General features: G+C 39.7%; 1 protein-coding gene across 3 annotated transcripts in view; it reads left to right on the top strand.

The window, feature by feature from the left end:
• Window positions 1–25,755, top strand: part of cgnl1 (cingulin-like 1) — a 148,918-nt gene that overhangs the window by 22,101 nt on the left and 101,062 nt on the right. For 2 of the 3 annotated variants that reach the window (XM_060853030.1, XM_060853031.1), the window contains exon 2: window positions 23,909–25,589. In XM_060853030.1, coding sequence (XP_060709013.1) covers window positions 23,934–25,589 — 1,656 coding nt within the window. In that variant the 5' untranslated portion in view covers window positions 23,909–23,933. Of the gene's footprint in view, window positions 1–23,018; window positions 23,144–23,908; window positions 25,590–25,755 lie in introns of all 3 variants that reach the window. The other variant, XM_060853029.1, reaches the window with a different exon arrangement.

The following is a 25,755-nucleotide window of genomic DNA, read 5'->3' as shown; positions in this document are numbered from 1 at the left end:
TTTTTTTTGTTTTGTGGCGTAGATTATAGTATAATGTATTTCATAATAAAGAGATGAACATTGTCAAAACCTTAAGCAGGAAGTTCCTACGCTTAAAGTTAAGAATATGCATACACAATGGACTGAATTTCATGGCAGGAATAACAATGAGGTTAGCAGTAACCACTCATCCGGAGTAGCTTAGAGATCAACAACAGGCCGCACGTGTCGCAAAATGCCCAATTCAATACGTTGCTGTCTGATTTTCCCTGCTTCTCGAGAGGTTTTGCTGTTTTGATATCTCAGTGAGAAGCTCCACATTTAAATGTAGGTCGTGCAGAGTTATTCAATTAAATGTGATAAAAATGTTAGTTTTATCCATTTAAAGTTCGTGTGAACTTTTAAGCGTTTTAGTGATCATTGAACAGTTCCTCTGGCACAGTAAGTGCATTTTGCAAGTAATGAGTCTCATTCTTCCAGTTTTCTAATTGTTGGACATTAAGAAAAAAATGGGAACAATTCTTTTTTTTTCCCTTTTGTGTCTCATCTCTTTCAGTTTCATCTTTATTCTCTCTGTTTAATTCAACATTGCAATAAATAAAATAATCAAACTTATGCATCTTGATTTAGATACTGTGTGGCTCAAAAAAGATTCTTCAGCATGATGGGTTGAAGAACTGTGCTGCTCCTTGCTCTTCTCATACAGGTACCAGGTCCCTTGCAGAGAGCACTGTGCTGAAATGGATCTTTAATTGCTGTGGAACAGCCCAGGAAAAGATTCTTGGCAGCAATAAGAATAATAAACAGTGAGTGCGTACCTTCATTACTGTTTTGAGAAGTGAACAAAGGTAAGTCATAGGAAATAATAGACTACTTTTGATTTTAGTCTTTTTGCATTTTGCAAGAGTCTTGACATTATTAGCTGTAATATTGAGCAAATGAATTTGAGATAGATTTAGCAATTGTCAGCCATTTGTAAGAGGAGGACAAATTGGCTGAGGATACAGAGTTCCTCATTAAGTCTTAATATTGTCTAATAATAATATAGCCTCTTGCAGCGATAGTACAGGTTCCTGATATATTTAGGAATGGATTCTGATATATTTTGAGGCAGATTTTCTTAAAAAATAAAAATTAGTTTAATCATTTAAAATACAATATTTTGTTTTTACATTTTGTGCTCTCCGTGACCGTCTCCTCTTCTGCTTTAGTTTGTTGCAACCAGACCCAGGATGAGATTCCACAATTTATCATGGTTCCCAGCTGAGGAGGGAATGAACTGACATCCTTTCTTTATTCACTTACCCCTTCAGCTGGTTGCAACAAGATTAACCAAAATGGATCTCCTCCTTTTGGAATACTATTCTCCCAAACCACATGAATTTATTTTCTAAAAGGAACTAATTTAACCCAACTTCCTTGTACTAATGAAAAAGTGACTTTATTAGTTACTAAGCTTGACAAGAATGTAACACACATTCACACACTTAAAAAATACAAAGTGAATTCATGAAAAGATAAAAAGTGAAAAATATATGGACTGTTGGTCTTTATTAAAGAGTAAGTGATGAAATGTTAATGTTAAGCAATTGATATTGGGATTCTTGCCTTTGCATGCTAACTAAAGTTCTTTTGTCTGCTTGCTTTTAACTGACTTTGTTGACTGCCTTCCAGCACTCAGAATGGGAGAGTCCTTTACCTACAATAAAGGGATGATTTATTGTAGATAAAGGAAATTCTTCAACTGGGTCTTTCACATCAGATTAGCACTTGAATCTCGGCTGGTACATAAGTACTCAGGTCAGTAACACACCCAGAACAAAGATTAATCTAACTTCTAACCCCTGTTTTGGATGTAGGTTTGCTCACTGAGCGGGAAGGTTCATTTCTAGATGTTTCACCACCCTATTAGGTAACATCTTCAGTGGACCTGAGGCAATGCACTGCTGATAATTCCTGCTTTCTACTTCTATGTTTGGATTTCTTTGGGTTGATGATGTCATTTCCTGTGGTGAAGTCACTTTCTGCCCCTTTTCTTAGGGGGTGGTAGATGGGGGTCTAACTCAATGTGCTTGTTGATAGAGTTCCGGTTGGAATGCCATCCTTCTAGGAATTCTCGTACATGTCTTTGTTTGGCCTGTCCTAGAATGGATGTGTTGTCCCAGTGGAAGTGATGTCCTTCCTCATCCGTATATAAGGATACTAGTGAGAGAGGGTCATGTCCTTTTGTGGCTAGTTGGTGTTCCTGTATCCGGGTGGCTAGTTTTCTGGGTTTGTCCAATGTAGTGTTTGTTACAACCCCTTGGCATCATGGTAGCCCAATACACTAAAACAGCAGCAAATGAACTTGAAAAACCCTATACAGACCACAAGCAAAACTAATGTCATTTACAAAATACCATGCAAGGACGGTATATTCTAATCGTGTTGCAATTGTACTTGTATGTCCATAAATCACCTGGGTTATGATCCATGGTCATGGTGTGTTGCATTGTATTGGAGACTGATGTCTGTATTTTGTTAACATTTATATCAGTAGTGCTTGATAAATTAGGCATGTTTTGCTGAATTAGGAGTCCTGATAGCAAAAGCTTAATAACATTGTGTTCTTGTTTAAAACTTGTCTAGGATAATTCATCACTACTATAAAAGCATTTTATTTTTAAGAAGATATTACTATTTCAGGGCTTAGCTTTATGAAGCAAGTTTGAACAGGTTGGGCTTATATCTGTTGGAGTTTATTAACCAGAAGTAATTTTATTGAAACTCTTTAAGATTTTGAGGCAGCTTGATTGAATGGGTAAATGAAAATTGTATTCTCTTGTGGGAGAGACCAGAATTGGAGTAAACAAATAACAGGTCTCCCTTTTAGATGGAATAAGCATTTATTTGTTTTCTGACGGTCAATTCATCTATGAAATTCATTTTCACAGGAAACAGTGAGGCTGGGTCATTCAAGGAAGGTGCTAGATTTTTTGATAGACGGAGGAGTCCAGAGTTTGATGGGGGATGCAGTTGAGAATTTAAAAGGTTAAGGGGTGACCTGATCCAAGACTTCAAGATGTTAATAGGAGAAAACAGTTTAAGCAAAGATAAACTGTTTCCACTGGTAGAGGATTCCAGTAATACAGAGTGTAGAATTAGGGCCAGACCATTCAGGAGAAATGTTAGGAAGCACTTCTGCACACAAAGGGTGTTAGATGTTTGGAACTCTTTTTCAAACGGCAGTGGATGCCAGAGCAGTTGTTTATTTTAAATTTGAGATAGATGTTTGAAAGCAAAGGTATTAGGGGTTATGGGCCAAAGGAAGGCAGAGTCAGGCTACAGATCAGCCATGATCTCATTGAATGGTGGAACAGGTGCAAAGGGCTGAATGTCCTCCTCCTGTTCCGAATCATCTTAAGTACAAACTCTGGAGTTTATCATTAACTGCATCTAATGCTATCGTGGCTGAAATAGAAGTTTGTCTATACTATTATGTAGTGTTGCCCCAAATCAGGAATGTATAATTTACATAGCAAATTTAATATCGAGCAAACATTTGAAGAAAGAGAGGAATTATATTTACTGCTGATTTCAAGAGCTTTACAGTTTCCTGTTTGGCAAATGTGGATTATCTATAAAAATGGGTTAAACCAGCAGTAAAAATGCCACTTCCCTTTGTGTAAATTCCCACCTGAACTGCTGTTATTTTTCACCGCCCTTCAAAACTTGAATCACCACAAGTATAAGATTCATCATGACTCACATTAACACTACAAAGGTGGTTTAGACAATTAAATAACATTATCTAAATTACTTTTAAGTTAATCCAGTACTAGTAGTGTTGTTAAATAAACATGCATCACAAATTAATATATGCCATAGAATAACAAAAAGGGAAGATGCTTTAATACATTCATCCGTTGGGCCTGGCTTTGAATGAAGCTCAGTTTGACATGACACCCCTTTCACCCTGACTCACTGGGCTGGAGGTGAATTTGCAACCCAGTGCCTCAATGCAAGTACAAAGCACAATGCTGGTCACATGTTATAAAATATTAATATTCAATGTTAATTATGATCTTTTTTCTGAGATACTGGATGAAAAGCTCATGGGTTGAACATTCCCCTGAAGTTCCTAATGGTTTTACCCCTCTTTCATCTTCTAATAGCTTTTTAAAGCCTGTTTCTTTGATTACACGTTTGGCCATCTGCGTCATATCACCTTATTGGACTTTGGCTTAAATTTTGCATTGTGACCTCTATTGGAGACGTGGGACATTTAATTAGTTTCAAGCTGCTTTATAACTGCAAGTTTTTATTGTTGAGTTTCGAATGTCTTTTGGTGTTTTGAGAGTGTACTGTACAGTGGATACCCTCAAGCTGTTTTTAATAAAATTTTTGTTTAAGTTGGTACTTAATTTCTGTAATAAGTATTAATCTTCAGCAGTCAGGGTTTTGCACATTGCAGTGTGCACACTATTAAGATTTGTGTGTGGTAAAATATGCAAATGCTGCGTAATATTTCTCAACCACAAATAACTTTGACTAAAAATATAGACCTGCGTGGATTAATGAGCATCATTCTACTGCAGATAAATGGTTTGTTTTCACACAATAAAAATCAGATTTGGAAAGATGATGACATTAAAAGTTGCTGTGTGGGTATTTAAGCTGCTTTGTGGAGAAATGAATCTTATGTACGTTTATTTTGAGCTTCAGGATTATGAACCAAATGAGTGCCCCATTCCCTTGAGCAATATATAGCAAATAATTACAAAGGAATACTGTCAGTTATTAAATAAGAATTACTACAAAGGGAATTTATTTTCTTAAGGAAGTAGTCTCTTAAGAGAATGTGTATGTTAGTGATTTTAATTTGTGCGCACAAGCCTAAAATGTGCCACATGAATGTTTACAAAATGGTTTTTCTCTTGAAACAATGGTGCAGAGCAGTTTAAAAAAATAAATCTGCACGTGCTGTTCTCTACTGTTGATTTCTTCTCTGTCCATTGTTGCTGTGCAAGACAAAACAAGAATATTTGTCATGCAGCGCTCTCACTAGCAGCTGCTCCGAGCCGAATCCAGCCTGTCATGCCTGGACATGAAAAATCTGGCCCCAATTTAGTTTGCTTTTCTCCGGAGACCAGACCCCGATGCCCAGGTGACTGGCACAGTTTGTACGCTTTTAATAAAACAATGCATATTATGTAAAGCAGTGTTTAAACCTTTGTAATTTCCAAAATATAATTTAAACATGCTGGCTACAGAAATTCCAATTGATAAGTGACTTCTTTGAACTCCCGGTTAGCTTGTGCCCTTCAGTGGGAACTTTGTTATGTGTCAGTGACCCCAGAGCACGCACACACTCGCTAGTGGCATTAAGTTAGCTAGCTCGTCCTGGCACAGGCCTAAGTAGAATAAAGCAGCACAGAAAAGTAGATCCCACAAGTTCTCTAAAACCAAAACACACTGGAGTAATTTTGGAAGAGTAATCTAATCTGGTTAGATAATCAGATAATTTATAAATAGCTTAAACTTTGTTCTGCCATTTCTCACCAAGTAAATTGCTAAATTAAGTATTGTAGTCACTTCCATTTTTTTTTGGGATGGGTTTGGGAAGATGAAAGTTTGAGTTTGAATGAAGAAAATGTTTTGGGGGAGTTTGTGCTGCTATATCTGACTCCCAGTATCCCATTAAATTTAGCATGGGTATATCCAGAGGGAAGATTGTTTTCCCAATCTTTGGAAGTGTAAAATCACAACAGGCAGGTACTTGTTTCATCATGCCTGTGCTGGCTCTCAAAATTACTGCCAATTAGACCACCATTCTTTTACTTTACCCTGTAGCCCTACAAACACCTCCCCTTGCAATATGTACCCTTTGGAAGTTAGTTTTGTGTTAATTGAGTAAATGGCACCAATGAGTAGTTTTCAACTGTAGCAGCACTATCCAATCAAATAGAACCAGGGATGGGTGTTTCTAAACTCTACATGAAAATATATTTTATATCCCCTTCTATCTTCCACAATCTGATGCAGCATTCTGTCCATCAAAGGAGCGCATCAACATTTAATGTAATTCCTTGATTTCATTGTCAGAGTTTTATTGATTTAGCTTTTTGGAGCTCTTAGCCAACTTAGGTTGGTTTTATCACCCACACACGTAGTTTGTATCTAATTTATTGTTGCTTCTAATAGTTAATGGCAGTCAGTGTGTTACATGATATGTTTTTAGGGTCATAAAGAACTGGGAAGCAAAATAAAAACTGCAGCAGCCAGGTATGCTTCCTTCATGTTAGATTGATACCCGGCAAGTCACAAATCTTTGAAGCAGGATCCTGGAAAATGCTCGATGTTTTCCATTTGTAATCCCTACCAGAAGTATAACGTGAGACCAATGAATGAGAATGAATTCTAATTTGATTACGAAGGTAAATAACATGTAGGTGCTGTGTGTCTGATGGCTTGCTCAGCGAATGACCACTTGGTCAGTGCAGAAAGAGCTGTACCTCAAAGCCGTTTTAAGTTAGTAAGAGTTGGGGAGGGTAGAGTCAAGTTTACTTCAGCCTAATCAGAATTTCCCTTTGTTCAATTGTCATTTTTTTTTCTTGTTGTTGAAGATGTTGACCTTCTCTTGCATTTCTACCAAGTGACAATTATAGCTATTTTTATCTCAACCTGTTCAGACATTAAAAGTGATGTGCAAATACAACATTTTCGCACAGTGAGTAGTTAGGGTATGGAATACACTGCCTGGAAATGTGATGGAGGTAGGTTCAATTGAGGCATTCAAGGGGGCAGTGGGTGGTTATTTGGATAGATATGGGGGAACAGCATGAGATTGGCACTCTGTAATGATGCTTATTTAATGAGCCAGTGCAAGCACAATAGGCCAAATAGCCACCTCCTGCACCGTAACACCCCTGTAATTTTGAGATATAATGACACCAGTCTGGAGCAGGTTGATCTGGAACCTGAGCCCCCTGGCTCAGATGTACGTACACTACTACTGATCCACAAGAGCCTAAAATTAACAATTGTAGATATTTCTAATCAATCATTCAGAAATGTTATTACACACAATTGCAGCAGGTGGGAATCAAAGCCAGACCTCCTGGCACAGACGTAGGGACACTAAGCTTGTACCATGGATTACCTGTATGTGACAAATGAAAATTTGTCAGTGGATGGTTCACAGGTGGATTCCTATTTAGTTTGATCCAGAGCTCAGCCAAGGTGTACATCCTGCATTTTAGATAGAACTTATTGGATAATAATCAGGAAATCATTCCATTCATTCATCCCTCAGCCAGAGGCCCAAACCGCTTGGTCCCTAACTACCTTAAATCTGTTTATCTTAGCATAGGCTGAGGGTAGGACCTGGGTTTCATATTTCTGTTGCACAGGTGATTACATTTATTAAGCTGTCAGGAGTGAAAAGGTCCTGAGTGATATTTTAGTTTTCAGTTCTGCTCCTACTGTCAGTGCCTTTATATATAGATATTATACATAGAGAGATATAGAGAGATGTAGATAGGTGTGTGTGTGTATATACGCACATACATATATATACTTGTGGGCGGCACGGTGGCTCAGTGGTTAGCACTGCTGCCCCACAGTACCAGGGTCCCAGGTTCGATTCCAGCCTCGGGTGACTGTCTGTGTGGAGTTTGCACGTTCTCCCCATGTCTGCGTGGGTTTCCTCCCACAGTCCAAAGATGTGCAGGCCAGGTGAATTGGCCATGCTAAATTGCCCATCGCGTTAGGTGCATGAGTCAGAGGGAAATGGGTCTGGGTGGGTTTCTCTTTGGAGGGTCAGTGTGGACTTGTTGGGCTGTAGAGAATCTAATCTAAATTAGAGACACTGTAGAGAATCTAATCTAAATCTAATATATATATCTGTTCTATTTATGCACAAACTGGAAATTGGAATATTCGTGCATAGTCAGCATTCATATGAGTGTAACCATTTGTAGTACCAAAAACTTCAGATTTTGGGTTTTACATATTCCTCACATTGTGGGGAAAAAAATCTTGTGATGTTTGTATGCTAATTGTTTGCCATGTAAATTTTTTTTTTGCTTGAAGTATGCTCCAGAATGTTTAGCACCTACCACTAGATTCCTTTTCCAGTTCTACAGTTGGCGTTTCAAATTGAAGTATCTCTGATTTTGTAGGAGTTCAGAAATATCACAGAAAGATTATGGAAATAATTAACTGAGGAAGGGTGGGCTCAGCAGATGTTAAAATTTCCAGAATAAGTAATAGGACAGAGAGCATGCAACAGGTCAAGAATCTAACTTCAAGCACAGCAAATAAGGGGCCAACTATGAGAAAAAGGGGCAGTCAACACAGAACTGAGGGTGTTTTGCTTAAAAGCGTGCAGTGTATGCAACAAGGTAAAGGAGCTTGTAGTGCAGATTGAAGTTGGCAGGTATAATGTTATGGGTATCACCGAGACGTGGCTGCAAGGAGATGAGGACTGGGAACTAAATGTCCAAGAATGTACAGCCTGTAAAAGGGCCGGGCACATGGGCAGAGAGGGCAGAGTTGCCTTAATAGGAAGAAATGAAATTAAATTGATAGCAAGAAATGATAGAGAGTCGCAGAATCTGCTTGGGTAGAGCTAGGGAACCGCAAAAGTAAAAGACCATGATAGAAGTTGTGTACAGACAGTAGTCAGGACGTGGGGAAGAAAATAAATCAGGAAATTAAAAAAACATGTAAGAAAGGCACCATTGCGATAATCGTGGGGGACTTCAAAACGGATCTCAAGCAAAGGAATTTGTGGAATATCTACAAGATGGTGTTTTTGGAGCAGCTTGTGGTAGAATCTACTAAAGAACAGGCAGTTCTGGATTCAGTGTGTAATGAGGCAAACTTGATTAGGGAGCTGAAGATGAGGAGGCCCCCTAGGAGCATTGACCTCACCCTACAATTTGACAGAGTGAAGCTGAAATCAGATATAATGGCATTATAATTGAGTAAAGATAATACAAAGGGAGGAGCTGTTAATTGAAGGGAAACCTGGCAGGGAAGATGGTGGAGAAGCAATGGCAGGAGTTTCTGGAATAATTCGGGAGGCACAGCAGAAATTCATCCCAAATAAGAAAAAGCATACTGAGGGGAGGATGAGACAACCATGGCTAACAAGGGAAGTCAGGAACAGCATTAAAGCATACAATGTATTGAAGGTTACTGGATTGGGAAGCCTTTGATAATCAGCAGAGGATAACTAAAAAAAAAAGGGGGAGAAGATGAAATATGAGGGTAATCCAGCTAGTAATATATAGGAAGGTTGCAACAGTTCTTGTTTAGATATCTGAAAGGTAAGAGAGAGGCACGAGTGGTCATTGGACTGCTGGAAAATAAGGCGGGAGAAGTCATAATGGGGACAAAGAAATGGCAGAGGAACCTAACAGGTGTTTTGCACCAGTTTTCACAGTGGAAGACCAACAGCATTACAGAAGATCAAGAGTCAAGGGGCAGAGGTGAATGTCCTGGCCATCACTAATGAGAAGTTGCTGGAGAAGCTGAGAGGTCTGAAGTTGAATAATAATTTGGACCACATGAACTACATTCCAGAGTTCTGAAAGAGATAGCTGACGAGGTTGTATGAGATATTGTGATTTTTTGAGAATCACTGGAGTCCGAGATGTCCCAGAGGAATGGATCAGCGTGGTTTCATTAAGGGGAGGCCATGCCTGACAAATCTGTAATGAGCAAGTTAGACAAAGGAGAAGTGAATGTGATCTGTTTGGATTTCCAGAAGGCCTTTGACAAGGTGCTGCACAGGACACTGCTAAATAAGATAAGAGCCCATGGTGTTAGGGAAAGATACTGGCATCAATAGAGGATTGGTTGACTGGCAGAAGGCAGAGTGTTGAGATGATGGAGTGCTTTTCAAAATAGCAGCCAATAACTAATGGAGTTCGGGGAAGGGTCAATGTTGAGACCGTAAATATTCATGTTAAGATTAATGGTCCGGATGAAGGAACTTAGGAAATTGTTGCGAAGTTTGCAATTGATACAAAGTTAGATGGAGGGAAAGGTCATTGTTGAGGAAGCGGTGAGGCTACAGAAGGACATGGACTTGCATGGAGAAGGGGGAAAGAAATGTCAGGTGGAGTGTGGGAAAGTGTGAGGTTATGCATTTTGTTCGGAAGAATAGAGAGGTAGACTATTTCACGATGGAGAGAGGCTTCAGAAATCTGAAGCACAAAGGGACTTAGGAGTCCTAGTTCAGGATTCTTGTAAGGTTAACATACAGGTTCATTTGGTGGTTAGGAAAACAAAGTAGCCCTCTTGAAATGAATGTCAAGAATGTAAGAGCAAAAATGTACTGTTGAGGTTGTGTAAGGAGCTTGTCCGAATGCATTTGGAATATTGTGAGCCGTTTTGGGCCCTGTATCCAAGGAGAAGTGTGCTGACATTGAAGGTTGTCTAGAGGAGGTTCACAAGAATGATCCTGGAGGTGAAAGGTTTGTCATGTGAGGAGCAGTTGAAGATTCTGGATCTATACTCAATGGAATTTAGAAAGATGAAGGGGGATCTGATTAAAACTTACAGGATGTTAAGAGGCCTGGTTAGAGTGAACGTGAAAGATTATGTCTCCACTAGGAGGAGGGCTAAGACCTTGGAGCGCAGCCTCAGTGAAGGGACAGTCCTTTCGAACTGAGATGAGGAGTACTTCCTTTAGCCAGAGGGTGGTTAATCTGTGGAACTCATTGTCACAGATGGCTGTGGAGGCCAAATCATTGAATGTATTTAAGACCCAGATAGGTTCTTCATTAGTAAGGGGATCAGGAATTATGAGGTTTGGAAATATATCAACCATGATATAATGGTGGAGAAAACTTTGATAGACTGACTGGCCTAATTCTGCTCCTAAAATTTATGGTCTTAGAGTTTTAGGTTGTAGTGCTGATTTGATGGCTAGGACAAAGCAAGTTGTGTTGCTTGATTTTTGCAAATGTTTGTCATGCAGTAACCACTTAGTAGCATTGGCTTTTCAATGAGATTTTTCTTTATCTTCTTCAAGTTTCTCGAACTTTGTGTTAAAGAAATGGAATCCTTGTTATTATCCTGAATCTGTGAGAGCAAATGGAAGGATTTTTGAATCTGTATTACTCAAGATAAACAACAGGAGGTTGTCCACTATTCCCTCTGATGTTTTAATCAGGGATGCATTGATTGGTTTGGTTTGCAAGGCAAATCCTTGGACTTTTTTTGCTGACACGTCTGAAAGAATTTTACCAACTCTTTTTCACCAGGTTCCTGATGATGCCACTTGGCATCTGAAATGACATACTTGCCAAATCTAAATAATAAAACTAAGAAGTATGATAGAAGTTGCAAAATGTTATTTGGGCTTTGTGAGTCTTACAAAGGACTTGGAAGATACTGATTGAAACTGTCCCAATTGCCGTTAGTGTGATGGTGAATGTTACTGTCATAGTTCTCAATGAATTTTTTCATGTGATGTAGACAGCTGAGATGTTGATCATGTTTCTCAGAGAATTGTATGGTGACAACACGAGTGTCACCATGGCCGGGACCTTCCAGCCCATACTTAAAGCTGCACAGCAGGAATTCCCCAGGTGCTGCAAGTCAGGAACAGCCCTCACACTGTGGTGTTTGACATTGAGTATGTCTCAAAGGGACAGAGCAGGCTGACTCCCTACTTCCAGGCCAGGAATCTGATGCTGCTGGAGAAGTTGGGAGGAGGGGGGGGGATGGTGGTGCGACCTGTTTTCCTGCTGATTGGTAAAGGAAGCCACGTGAACAGACCCAGGCTCTCCTGGTCAAAAATTGCAGTACTTGTCAGCACTGCCTCCTGCACGGTGCCTATCCCGATCTGAGTCACAGATTGGGTACTCCTTGTTCTCCACCAGCCTCTCCCACTTTCTGTGCTGTAAAATAAGCTCAAACACAGGTGCTGACACTCTGTAACACATCATTGAAGTCAGCTCAGAAGCATCCTGTCCATAAACATATAAAAGCGTGTGTGTTGATATATGTGAATGTGAATATGTTGGAAGCAGAAGCAAGTTGTTTTTAAATAATGACCTTCCATTAGAGAAGGCATCTGTCCTGTCACAACCTGGCAGATTCTTGTATATTTCCATCAAGTTCCCTCTACTCTTTTGAACTCCGTAGACGGCTTAGTGGTGTTATTACTATCCTGTTAATCCAGAAGCTCAGCTAAAGTTCCAGGGATTCAACTTCAAATCCCACCATGGCAGATAGTGGAATTTAAAATTAACAAGGAATCTGAAATTAGGGTCTAACGATAATGAAACAATTGTCAATTGTTGGAAATACTCATCTGGTTGACTTTAGGAAAGGAAATCTGCCATCCTTACCTGGCCTATATGTGACTCCAGACCCACAGCAATGTGGTTGATTCTTACTTGCCCTCTCGACAATTACGGATGGGCAATAAATGCTGGCCTAAACAGAGAGACCCACCTCCCAAAATGAAATATAGAAAAAATATGCAAGGCCTAACCTGTCCAAATGTTTTCTCCTAAAACAATCACCTATATTCTGGAGATTAGCCTTGTAAACCTTCTTTGATCTGCTTCCAACAAACTTTACATCCATCCTTTAATATGGTTACCGGTATTGTACACAGTCGTCCAGATGTGGTCTCACCAATGCCCAGAATAACTAATGCACAAGATGCATGACTGGCCCTACAAGCAGAATTGTTGAGGTAATCCACTCCTACGTCAAGTGTTGAAGGCCAGAAGTGGGGGCAGAGTTGGTGTAAGAGCAGCCATGATGGTGAGGTGAGGCAGGTGGTTGGGTGATATGGAGTGACGTAGATGAAGGGTAAAGTAGGAGGATGGTTTTGGACATTGCAGGGAGCTTGTGCCGAATGAAGGCCAGGAGGGAGAGAAGCCTAATCCTATTGTAGATACTCGCTTTGTCTTACCCGTCAGGAATTTGTACCGTCTCGTTTCTTAGTGGAGGAGAGGAAGGTTAGAATTAGATGTAGATGAAATGATTCTAGGCTTTAAAGAGGTACTAATGTATGGAAATGAAGTAATTGCGAATTAAGGGTGAGATTTCTTTTCATTCCTGTTCTTGTTTTCTCACCATACTCACCATTCCTGTTTCCACACCCGGAAGGTGGAAATTCAGCCCAGAGTCTGTCTCTCTCAAGTGGCCTTTTGTGTTGGTGCTTATTTTCTTTGGTGATTCCACATTCAGCTGTCTCAGCTTTCAGATCTACAATTCTTCTGCTAACTCGTTTTTTGCAGAAAATACCAACTTTGGCTTTGGTTAGCTGTCTTCATATTTCCTTTCTAAGTTCAGTGTCAGATTGTGGACGCCACAATCCCTTCCCTGGAGAGTGTGGGGAATTGAAACGGAAGCAGTAATTGCTGGAGAAACTCAGCGGGTCTGGCAGCACCGATGGAGAGTTAATGCTTTGGTTCAAGTGACCCTTCTTCAGAATGTTGCGACCCTTCAGGGAGAGCTGTGATGGGGCGCCCTATGTGGAGGACTCTGTCTGAGTGGGCCCAGAGCTTTTTACTCATTCCGGGTCGTAACCCCTACTTTTGGGAAGCCCTGATGTAAATGCAAATTATTCTTTGCAGTTTGCATGGATTGTGCTGAGACCGTGCAAAAAATCTTATTTTGTCTTAAGTGGTAGCAATTTCTTATCTGGTTTTATCAGGATTGCTTTGTTTGAATGCTGATTTCCATATTGTAGCAAAGGGAAAGGCTTTTTGAAGCAAAGTCATGTGACACCCATTATTACAATGAGTGATAAAAGACTCAGATTTTAGAATGTGTTATTTGCAGGACTGTTACTGCATAAAATATCACATTGCCATTACTAGTTTCGTTATTTTGTTTCCATATAATTATCAGTTGTTCAAATGCAACTTGTTTTAGCCTTTACTGTTATCATCTGGGACTAAGTTAAACTGATGATGGTAAGATCCCCTCTGTGCTGCTACTGGAGTCGAAAGTGAAATTCGTTTAAAGCAAAAAACAGAAACGCCTAAGAAACTCAACAGGTCTGGCAACATCTGTGGGGAGAAAACAGGGTTATGTTTAGAGTCCCATGACCCTTAAGAGCTGCACTTAACGTAAACTGTTTTCTTTCTGCAAATGCTGCCAACCATGCTGGGTTTCTCCAGCGATTTGGTTCATGTTTCAGATCTCCAATATCCAATTCTTCATTTTGATTTTAGTTTGCTGTAGTTTATTTTCATTCACAAATTTTAAGCTGAGTGGTTTTGCAACTCTGTTATTAATAAGGAATATTGTGGACAATTTTGATAATTTTATTATGAACTGCATGCATTCATTTTGGGAGTTAAATAGGTTTCAGTGTTCTTTTCAGTTTCACTTTGACATAAGATTGCCAAATACTCTGCCTTGAACTGATGGGCAGTCAATATTTATATTGCAACTAGTTGGGAAAGTAAGGGATATTAATCAGGCAGTATAGTTTCAGAGCTGACCTGACATATGCCATATCCTCCTGACAGTCCCAGCATAAAAACAGGATGCTTCAGCTGCTGCCATTGTTTTTGGATTATTTAGCTTGTTTAAAGCAGGTTTTCTCATACTTATATTTAATAATATCATGTAATATCCTGTCCCTGTAGGAAATACTGTTGTACGTCTGTAAAGTTTGATCTTGCTTTAAAAAATAATTCTTATTCGTCAAATAGTCTTCAAGAAGTGCTGTTAAATTGCATTAAAATGTTTAAGAATATTTTTGTTCAGTAAAAACATTTTTGTAAAGCACACAAATGTCAACATTGCTCAGGGATAACACTTCTTCCCTCCGAGTCAAGATTGTGGGTTCAAATCTTGTTCCAGAGAATTGATCACGTAAGTTCTAGGCACACATGCTGGTGTAATATTGGGAGATATACCACTGTTGTATGTGCTGTCATTTGGTAGAGAAGTTAACTGAAGACTTTGTTCTTTCCTTAGGCTGGGTGTCGGATATCCTGTGGAGCGCAGTGCAGTCCTTCCTGGTGTCCTAATATCTTTATCATTGCTCAACTAAAATTATTTAAGTACATATGAAATGATCACTCTTACAATCTTCTTTTGCTTTTTTTTGTGACCACATCAGAATAGATGTGGCACTTCACTGAACTTAAGATTATCACTAAGCAAAGGAAAATAAGTTAACAAGGATTCCCCAAGGAGCAGAATAATATTTGGTTTCCACCAACATTCACATGGATAGCACTACCTAAACCTGGAAGGGCCTGCTAAAGATAGGCAGTAGCGCTGTGACTTATTTCCTTTGGAGACTTGGTTTACTGTGAGATTGTGTATCCACAAACTTGCTTCCGAAGAACAGTCTTGAAAACATCTGGTCTTTACATGGATGATAATCTTATGTTGTCAAACAATTCCCACCAGTCCATTACATATTTAATAGAACATGGTCAGTCAATTTTTCTTGCCTCTTTGCTACAGTGACTCCTCTTCCAAATCTCTGATCAAGGATATATTGCTGTTTATGAAATCTTACTATATGTGAGTTAGTTCTGGTGCTTCCTAAACTGTAACAATGACTACACTTCAAGAAGTATTTTATTGCTGTCAGACCTTTGAGAATTCCTGATGATGTTGTTACGTCTAAGAAATACACAAAGGCTGAATGAGCATTACCCATGACACTGAGAGTACTAGACAATAAAGGAGAGGAATTATTGTTGCAGTCGCACAAATGGCGAGACAACATTTGGTGTATTGATAGAATTCTGGGCACCGCATCTGAGGGCATGTTGGTCTTGGGTGGAGAGTAGCAGATTCATCACAATATTACCCAGGGCTTCAAGGGTTACATTGTGTAAAGGGATTAGATAAACTAATGTTTCAAAGGTGTTCACTGATGAGTGTTTTGATTGAAGGTTTGGATTTTGCACAGTGTTTATCCTCCATGTGAGTGCCTCTCCGACATCTCTTCATCAATGCCATCAACTGATCCTTCTAATCCAGCCTCCCTTGTGTTAATGTAGTATCGTGGCTTGTCACCTCAGCTAGTCCTTGTGGAAGCATGTTCCACATCTCAACCACTCTCTGTATAAAGAATGGCTTCTGAATTCCTTATTGGATTTATTAAGGAAGGCAGTATATTTAAGGCCCCCTGACTCTGGTTGTCTCTGTTTCTATCCTAACAAATCCTTTATAATCTAAAAACCTGTATCTTGTCACTCCACAGTCTTGCTTTTTTTGAGAGAGAAGAGTTCCAGCCCATTCAATTATTCTTGGAAGATGTTATCATTCTTGTAAATCTTTCTTGCTTTTTTCTTTCCTGTTTAAAATATGGAGACTCAAAATGGTCACTTCATGGTTTTAATCAGGCATCTGCACAAGTTTAATTTCACTTCTGTCTTTTCAATTTTATCCATCTAGACATGTGCCCCGGTTTTTGTTTTGTTTGGCTTTATTTACGTGTATTGTCTTTAGTGATTTGTGTATTTGTACCCCATTGGATCCCTTTGCTTCTGTACAGCATTTAGACACTTAATTTTCTAAGTTGTCTGCTTATTCTTCCTCTGCGAATTCTCCCTATGAAAATGTACTTCACGTAAGACCACAGACCAGAAGACCATAAGCAATAGAAGTGGTAGTAGGCTATTCAGCCTCTCAGGTCTGCTATATCATTCAATAGAATCATGGCTGATCTGATACTCCTCATGCCCAGTTTCTTACCCATCTCCATTTCATACTTTCTGCCAATTCTTGGAGCTTAGATTGACCATTTAAACAAGATAAATAGATGGTTTATTGGAGAAATTTCCAACAGGATTCACCTTCTTAGGAGGGGGATAAAAGGGAACACTACATCTGTTATGGTCTGCCTGTATTTTTTGCTTCTAGTCAAATGGTGGAAATGTGTAATTTCTCTGTGTGTTTAGCAGTTTGTTTTGCTGTTTTATCTTTAGAATCGTTATATATCAAAATACTGTGATGTATTTGGCTACAGTTATCTCTTCCCACTCTAATCACATTGTGGGTCATGCTCTGTTAAAAATTAGCAGATTATTGTGAGACTGTTACAAAATATTTTGTTACTGGCACACAGAGCAGTGTGAATGCTTTAATGGGAGGTGGGGGATGGATACTGATGGGCTGGAAATCAGTAAATCTGTTATTGTGAATGTACAGCTGCCAATATTCAGCATTATCGCAGTTTGACAACTGAGTATATGCGCAAGCACATTCTGAGTGGCCTCCCAAATAGAAAGGTGCCAGCTTGTTGTGACTTTGTCACAAGTTTTCCTGATCTGCATCCTGATTTTAATGTTTCAGTGGTAATACAAATTCTGTAAATGTTGAGCTGGAAAAATATTATGTACATGCATCGTGCATGACAGTGTCCCTCAAAATATCCAAAATTTTGACTGAAATATATATTACGGAAAACAAAGAAATTATTAAGGCTGACTGGAACTAGAGAGAAAATTATGTTGGTACTGGGATGGCTGTAAGCAACAAATTATGGCAACAGGCTGTGGAGATGAAAATCTTTGTCAAGATTTTTCCTCTTCACAGAATTTCACAGGAACCTTGTGTCTGTGAATCTGCGCTTAGTGTTAAACCAGTTTTTTTGGATCTAAGTGAAAGACTTGTAGTTCCAGGCAAAACTGGGTTTGAGATAATGTTGGCTGGCTATTGGTTTGTAACATCAATTTAACGGCATCATTAGTAAAACTTGGCTCACTGACAGAGGGCTCCAGAACATGAATTAAAAGAACGTGTCAAAGCATATTTAGTATACAATAAACAAAGAGCTGAGCAGAAACAAAAACAGAAGTTTCTGGAAAAAAACTCCACAGTTCAGTTTCTGAAGCAGGGTCACTGGACTCAAAACATTAATTCTGCTTTCTGTCTACAGATGTTGCCAGACCTGCTGAGTTATTCCTGCAATTTCCGATTTTGTTTTTTGCAGCAAATTGTTTTTGTTTTCATTGTACAATTGTTAGCTATTGAAAAAAGGTGTAAGAACTTTGCCATAAGAGGTCCATATCATCTTGGACTAAAGTTCTCTGAAGTCCTTTGATTTTGTCAACTGTTGTATAGTGATAACTGCAGCATTTTACTCCTGTATAGTCAGTCTTGAACAGGGTGATTTGAGTTAAATGTGGTGCATGGGTTTTGCAGCATCTGCATAAGTCCCCTATGAATTACATGGAAGATTTAAATCCTTGTTTGGTGATTGTCACGTAGTCTTATAATTTCCCTACACGTGCTTATGATTTTTCTGAAGCTAGCCTGAGATTCAGGAATCTTTGATCTTGCTACCCAGATCTGAACAGATGAAAAAAGGATTTTTTTTGTTTTTGCTGTAAAACTGAAACGATTGCAAAGAACCTATTGTGGATGTTTAGTAGACACAACAAATTCAATTTTTTTTGTCATACGTGTTGCAGTTTTAAAATAGACATCCAGTGTAATGCAAAACTTCCCATAAACATCCCACACGATTCTGATCTTAGATTTGCTGAACCCTACCGCAACTGAAGAACCTGTAAAGTTTGAAAAGTGATGAAGTACAGTACACGAAGAGATCCAAATTTGTGTCTTTATCAATTCTTTATTAAAATAACAATGCAGAGAAGATCTATTTTGCAAACATTCACCATTGAAATGGAATATGTCCGTAATATGAAGTTTAAAATGGTGTTTCTGTGCTTGCTTTGTCTATGAAGCCTAGCTTCACATTAACCACATTTTTGTTGCAATTTTGTGTCAATAATTTTTGATGTTGATTCTTGTATCCCGTTAATAATCAAAATGGTCAGTATAATAGTGTCGTGCTGCTGAGCATTCTCTATTCACTGCTGATGGTGAAACAATTCAGCTTACTATCCCCCAGGTCTTTGGCCTACAGACAAACTCCTGTATTCCACCCAGTTCTACTCCTTACTTGTGAAATTGCCTTCCATTTGTTGGCTTGCTTATTTTTTTTCCATTATTCAGTGAGTGGACATTGACGGTGCTGGCTGGGTCAGGATTTATTGCCTAACCCTAACTGCTCTTGAGAAGATGGTGGTGAGCTGCCACCTTGAACTACTGCAGTCCATTTGTTGGGGGTAACTCTATAATGCCTTTAGGGAGTTCCAGGATTTTGACCAAGCGACAGTCAAGGAATGGTGATATATTTCCAAGGCAGGATGGTGAGGAGCTTGGAGGAGAACTTGCAGGTGGTGGTGTACCCACTGCCCTTGTCCTTCAAGATGGTAGTGGTTCTGGTTTTGGACAGTACTGTCCAGGAAGCTTGTGAATTTCTGCAGCGCATCTTATCAATGGCACACAGCTGCTACTGAATGTTAGTGGTAGAGGGAGTGGATGCTTGTGGGTGTGGTACCAATCAAGTGACACCTAGTTTGTCCTGGATAGTGTCAAACTTCTTGCGTGTTGTTGGACCTACACCCATCCAAGCAAGTGAAGTTTGCGTCATTACACTCCTGACTTATGACTTGTAGATGGTGGACAGGCTTTGGGGAGTCAGAACATGAATTACTCACTGCAGTATCCTAGCCTCTGACCTGCTCTTGTAGCCACAGTATTCATATGACCAGTCCAGTTCAGTTTCTGAACAGTAGTACGCCCCCAGAATGTTGTTTGTGAGAGAAGGAAGGAGAAAGTGAGGACTGCAGATGCTGGAGGTCAGAGCTGAAAAATATGTTGCTGGAAAAGCGCAGCAGGTCAGGCAGCATCCAAGGAGCAGGAGAATTGACATTTCGGGCATAAGCCCTTCTTCAGGAATTCCTGAAGAAGGGCTTATGCTCATAACGTCGATTCTCCTGCTCCTTGGATGCTGCCTGACCTGCTGCGCTTTTCCAGCAACATATTTTTCAGCAGAGAAGGAAGGTGGTCAGTCATTGAAGTTAACTGGAACTAGACAGAAATGTGATTGGCTGTAAGAAATAAGTTATGGCAGAGAATGTGAGATGAAAAAACTTTGTAAAACTTTCTTCTTCATATAATGTTCTGATTCTTAAGTTCTTGGATATCCTAATCTGACAAGCCTGGGAACCATTGCTCACCTGTTCATATAATTATATTAAATTAATGTATTCGTGTAGAAAAAGGGCTAGAACATATGACACTTATAAGAGCTGCTGAGTTTTTGTTTTATTTATTCAGTCACAGGATGTTGGTGATGCTGGCTGGGTGACCACTGACCCATCCCTCACATTCTCCTTAGAAAGTGATGATAGGCTGCCAGGAGACATAGGAACAGCAGTAGGCCATTCGGTCCATTGAGACTGCTCATTCATTCAATAGGAGTTTGGCTGATCCAACATTCCTCGTTACTATTCCCTACAACCCTTGATTCCCCAACTCATCTAGAACCTATCTATCTCAGCCTTAAATATACGCAAGGACTCTGTCCTCACAGCTCTCTTTGGAAAGGAATTCCAAAGACACTTGTCCCTCTAAGAGAAGAAATTCCTCCTTATTGAAGGGAGCCAATATAAGACTGCAATGCTGAAACAATGCCTTTGGTCCTAGTCTCTCCTCTCAGCAATTATCCTGTCAAGCCTCTTAAGATTCCTGTATGTTTCAATTAGCTCACCTTTCATTCTTCTAAATTACAATGAATAGAATTCCAACTTCTGTCAAATGTTTGTATTCTTCTTGCAACTTGCCGTTCCATCTATTTTTGTGTCATCTGCAAATTTGGCTAGAATACATTCGTTTTCTTTCTCCAAGTCAAAACATATATTGTGAACAGTGGGAGTCCTAGCACTGATCTCTGTGGAACCCCACTGATTACAGATCACTAAACTGGGGGAAAAAAAAACCTTATTCCACTTGCTGTTCCTGCCCATTGGCAGAGATAATGAATTTGCCAATATACTGCATCCAACACCATGTGCTGCTGTCTTATGACTTAACCTTTTTGTGAGGTACCTTGTCAAAAACCTTCTAAAGTCCAAATACAACACACCTACTAATTTCCCTTTCTCCATTGTGGAAAACTTGAACAAACCTCTCATAAATTAGTCAGACATGAGTTTCCCTTTTATGCTGCTACTGTTTCCTTAATAATAGAATTTGATATTTTTCCTACAATAGCTGTGGGCTAATTGGACTGTGGTTTTATGCTTTTTGCACCCCTCCTTTTTTGAAAAGGGGTTCACATTGGCAGTCTTTCGATCCTCTGGTAATTTTCCAGAATCCAAGGATTTATCGAATGTTATGACCAACACATCCAGTATCTCTGTAGCTATTTCTTTTAGGGTCCGAGGATGTAAAGCCATTAGGGCCAGGGAAACTATCTGCTTTTAGCTCTATTAGTTTGTCTAATATTACTTCTCTAATGATGATAATGGTACAGTACTTAATTCCTTGAGTAAAAAGTGAGGTCTGCAGATGCTGGAGATCAGAGCTGAAAGTGTGTTGCTGGTTAAAGCACAGCAGGTCAGGCAGCATTCAAGGAACAGGAAATTCGACGTTTCGGGCCAGAGCCCTTCATCAGGAAACCCGATTCCTGATGAAGGGCTCTGGCCCGAAACGTCGAATTTCCTGTTCCTTGAATGCTGCCTGACCTGCTGTGCTTTAACCAGCAACACACTTTCAGTACTTAATTCCTCCCCATATTCTTTAGTATTAATGGGATGTTCAAATTGTCTTCCACCATAAAGCTTGATGCAAAATACCGGTTTAACTCCTCTGCTATTTCCTTATTCTGCATAACTACCTCTCCAGATTCAATTTCTAAGGGGGTTATGTTCACTTTGATTTATCTTTTTCTTTTTAGATGTTTAACTGTGAATGTCAGTTTTTTTACATTCCTTGCTAGTTTGCATTCAGTTTATTTCTGTCTCTATATTTTTTAGTCCGTTGCTGCATTTTGAATTTATCTTAGTTTTCGCAGTTATCACTGTCTCTTGCTTCCTCATTTGATGTTTATTCACTTCACCTGAATAAGATGCTTCAGGGAACTTGAGTAATAGTACTGAGAATGCCTTTAGTCTGAATGAATTATTGAATTGAAATAAATATTATTTGTTTATTAAGTAGAACATTCTGCTGCCGTTGATTCATTATTTAGTAGAGTTTCCTAAATTGGCATACTTTAAATTCTTGTACCTAATACAGTGACCTTTCAAATAGGATTGATTATTACACTGGCTACTTTTTTGACTCCACTACCCTACCTCCCCGTCCAACTGCTTAGCTGCCTCTGTCTTCACCATTCACCAATTTAAGTTGTTGTTTCCTTCTGAGCAGCATTACATTTCATGTTGTTTGAAGATTAAGTCGATGGCTTTAAAGAGGAAGGAAAGGAAGTAACTTTAAGCTGCTTAGTACTCAGGGTTGGAGTGGAAAGACTTGGTCAGTTATTTTAGTCAGTCCTTTGGGTCGCTGGTAAAATTGATCATTGTGATCAAACTTTGCTGAGTCCCGTACTTCAAAGTTTGCTGACATCTTCAACCACTCCCTAAAACAGTTGTGCACTCTATCCTCCACCAGTCTGTATTACACAGTTTGGGATCATTTATGTGCTTTGTGACTTGAGAAATGCCTGGTCTCGCTATCTATCTCATCATCACTCCTAATTGGTTCTGTTCTTATTGTCCTAAACTACAGTAACCAGTTCAATGGTTTCACACCTTAGTTACAGTCAGTTACATGTGTTATATTATTGAGCTTTTCACATTCCTCACTGACAATATTGCCCATAGATATGGAAACCATGATGTAAAGGTGTCAGTGTTGGACTGGGGTGGACAAATTTAAAAATCTCAACATCAGGTAAGCTACCTGATGAAGGAGCAGCGCTCTGAAAGCTAGTGCTTCCAAATAAACCTGTGGGACTATAAACCTGGTGTTGTGTGATTTTTAACTTAGATATGGCGACGGCTTCTCTGTTATTTTGTTGACACACCCTGTACATTGTTCACCTCACACGTGGCTCTGTTTTTGTGACTGTCAGTTGGAGAGATCAGAACTTTCTCCAGATTTATCCGTGACAAGTCCGAGGTCACCTCCTTGGTTCAGATCAGATATTTTCATTCTTTTTGTACCTTATTTCACCCCTCTAGTCAGCTACATTCTCACATCAAAGCATAGATTGAACAATCCAGTGTTTGGATGCCAGAGGTCTGAAATGAAAATTGAAAGTGCTGGTGAAATTCAGCAGGTCTGGCAGCATCTGTGGAGAGAGAAAGTAAGTTAATGTTTCAATCCCAATATAACACTTTCAGTTCTGTAGACGAGTCACATTGGATTTGAAACATTAACCACATGTTTTACTTCAAAGCTGAGTGTGTAATCGTACATCAGTCAGTAGTTAAGGATATCTGCTTCAGCATATCTCTTACAAACTATCTCCAGTGCTGAAAATGTTATCTCTTCCTGTCCCATCTCTTGTGTCACCTTTTCCAGTTGTGTACTTGTTGGTGCTCCATGCTGCTCCATCTGCTCTTCTACCCATCGCATCCTCTTCCATTCTGCCTTCAGCTCCTTTGTTGCCCATGTTTTTCAGATCTCCACTGACCCTTTGCAGTGCTGATTTCAAGATTCTAATCATTGTTCCCATTGCACCACCCTAATTCTTCAATTCATTTCAACTCTGTCCCTCCGTTTGCACCTCCTACTGCTTCATTTCTGCTGGCCTACCTGTCCCGTGGCTTTGCTTGTGAGCTGCTGGCTGTGCCTTCAACAGTTACAGCCATCAATTTGTTCTGGATTTTTCGATTTAAATCAATCCACCATGCTATTCTTCTCATTCTGAAAATATGCTCATCATAACTCCTCTTCTAAGCAAAGTCTCAAGTTAGCTGCTAGAACTCTATTTTCCCACCTCCTGTCCTTTTCCTCCTCCGATAAAATACTTGGGAATGTTTTGCAATGTAATTGAAATTTCTCTTTAATTGGTTAAGTGTTCATTTTGTTTTATTAACTACTAATTAGATTGTTTTCCAAATTGCAGTTTATTGACCTTCGAATCGCGAAAAATGGAGCCTTATATTGGTGCTGTTCCAAACAAACAAATGCAGCGAGATTACGGAATCCAAATCCGGTTTATTCAAGATGCTCAAGAAGAATCTTCCCAGGAACAAAAATATCGGACTGCCCCAAACAAATCGGGATCCTATGGTGTCAGCATTAGGGTGCAGGGGATTGATGGACAGCCATACGTAGTGTTAAACAGCAGCCAGGAAGGAAACCTGCAAATGTATGAGCCTCCAGCTGAGAACGGCTGCCTTGATCAAACTTTGTCTCAGGATGGTTTCAAAGCATGTTCTGATTCCTCTGCAGAGCTACAAAAAAACATGCACTCCAACAATGGCCATTTTATCTATCCAGAACATCCGTATTTCAATCCACTGAAGCCATCTTATACACAGCTGCCTCTTCCAGTAACAGACACCTCAAAGGTTGAGGTTGATAAAAAGCACACAAAAGCAAATAGTTTATTGAACTTCCAAAAACATCCCGAAATTCTGAAGCCATATGATCCTGAAAAGAACCTCTTGAAAGGTACCAGTCAACAAAGTTTGAAGTCATCAGAGAGGAGTGAAGACAAATCTTTTCATCATTTACCCAAATCTGAATTTTCAGATAAGTTAGATATTAGACCAAGTTCAACAAAGACCAGTGATGATAAAAGTAATTTCATTAAGTCCAGAGCAATGGAAGATGCTACCAAGAAGACTACTGGGTCTCCCAGTAGAAAAGTGGATACACTGAATAACAATAGAAGATGTCAAAATGACGCCAGTCCTGATTCCGGCGGTTCACGGAGAACACGACCAGATTTGCTTCCTTTGCGCCGCCAAGATTCATCTGGAAGAGGTATTGATGTTTCTAGGTCCCGGTGGTCATCATCATCAACTCCGACGTCAGCAAGCTCAGACAAGATCAATCCTTCATTCAAGTTCGGATGGCTGGATGATCCAGACGAAGAGCTTTCTGCTGAGAATGTAAACCGTCATGAAAACAGAAGATACATTCCATTTTTTCCAGGCACTGGTCGTGATATTGACTCCGGTCCCATTCCTGGAGTGGATGAATTGATTGATAAATTTGATGGAAAGGGTGGACAGCATCGGCGTGGTAGGTCTGCAAGGAGAAACCGGATTGACCCAGAAGATCGAAAACGATCCCGAAGTGCGGATAGTGCTTTCCCACACAGGTCAAAAGAGGATTCTGCTTACCTAGACCAATATAGTAAAAAGACTGGAATATTGAATGAACATTTGTTGAGACCATCTCAATTGAGTCGTAAAAATGCTACTTCACAAAGTTTATGGAACTCTGCTTCCAGTGACAACGAGCCAGCCAATTATGTTTCATCCACTGGTAGTCTTGGCAGTTGTCAAACCCAACCCACAGGAAACCTGGGTTATGGCTTTACGAAGAGTCTAGGTCAGACTGAATTGGATGCTGCAGATACTCGTGAACATCGTGACAGAATGTCTGGTAGATCTTCCACACTCCCTGTAGGTGTGATCAATAAACCTGAAGCCAAAAAGGAGACCGTACCTTCTGTTACACAAATAAGAACTTCTAAAACAGCACCTTCCTTTTTCGAAATCAGAAAACATAGTATAAAACCTCAGCAATGTCCTTCTCAAACAAACCAAACTGCCTGTGATCATGACGCGCAGGTAAACCTTAGAGCTGTAAACATAAAAAACAGTTTTACTTTTTTAAGGGACAATTTGTTTTTCCAGTTACCATAAGAATGAAGTCGTGACAAATGCTGAATGTCTATCAAAATAGTTTGTGGGCGGCACGGTGGCACAGTGGTTAGCACTGCTGCCTCACAGCGCC

This window comes from Hemiscyllium ocellatum, chromosome 39, assembly GCF_020745735.1.
Source record: "Hemiscyllium ocellatum isolate sHemOce1 chromosome 39, sHemOce1.pat.X.cur, whole genome shotgun sequence".
Taxonomy (NCBI): Eukaryota; Metazoa; Chordata; class Chondrichthyes; order Orectolobiformes; family Hemiscylliidae; genus Hemiscyllium; species Hemiscyllium ocellatum.
Note: the sequence above shows the minus strand (reverse complement) of the source record. Positions and strands in the feature narration are given on the sequence as shown.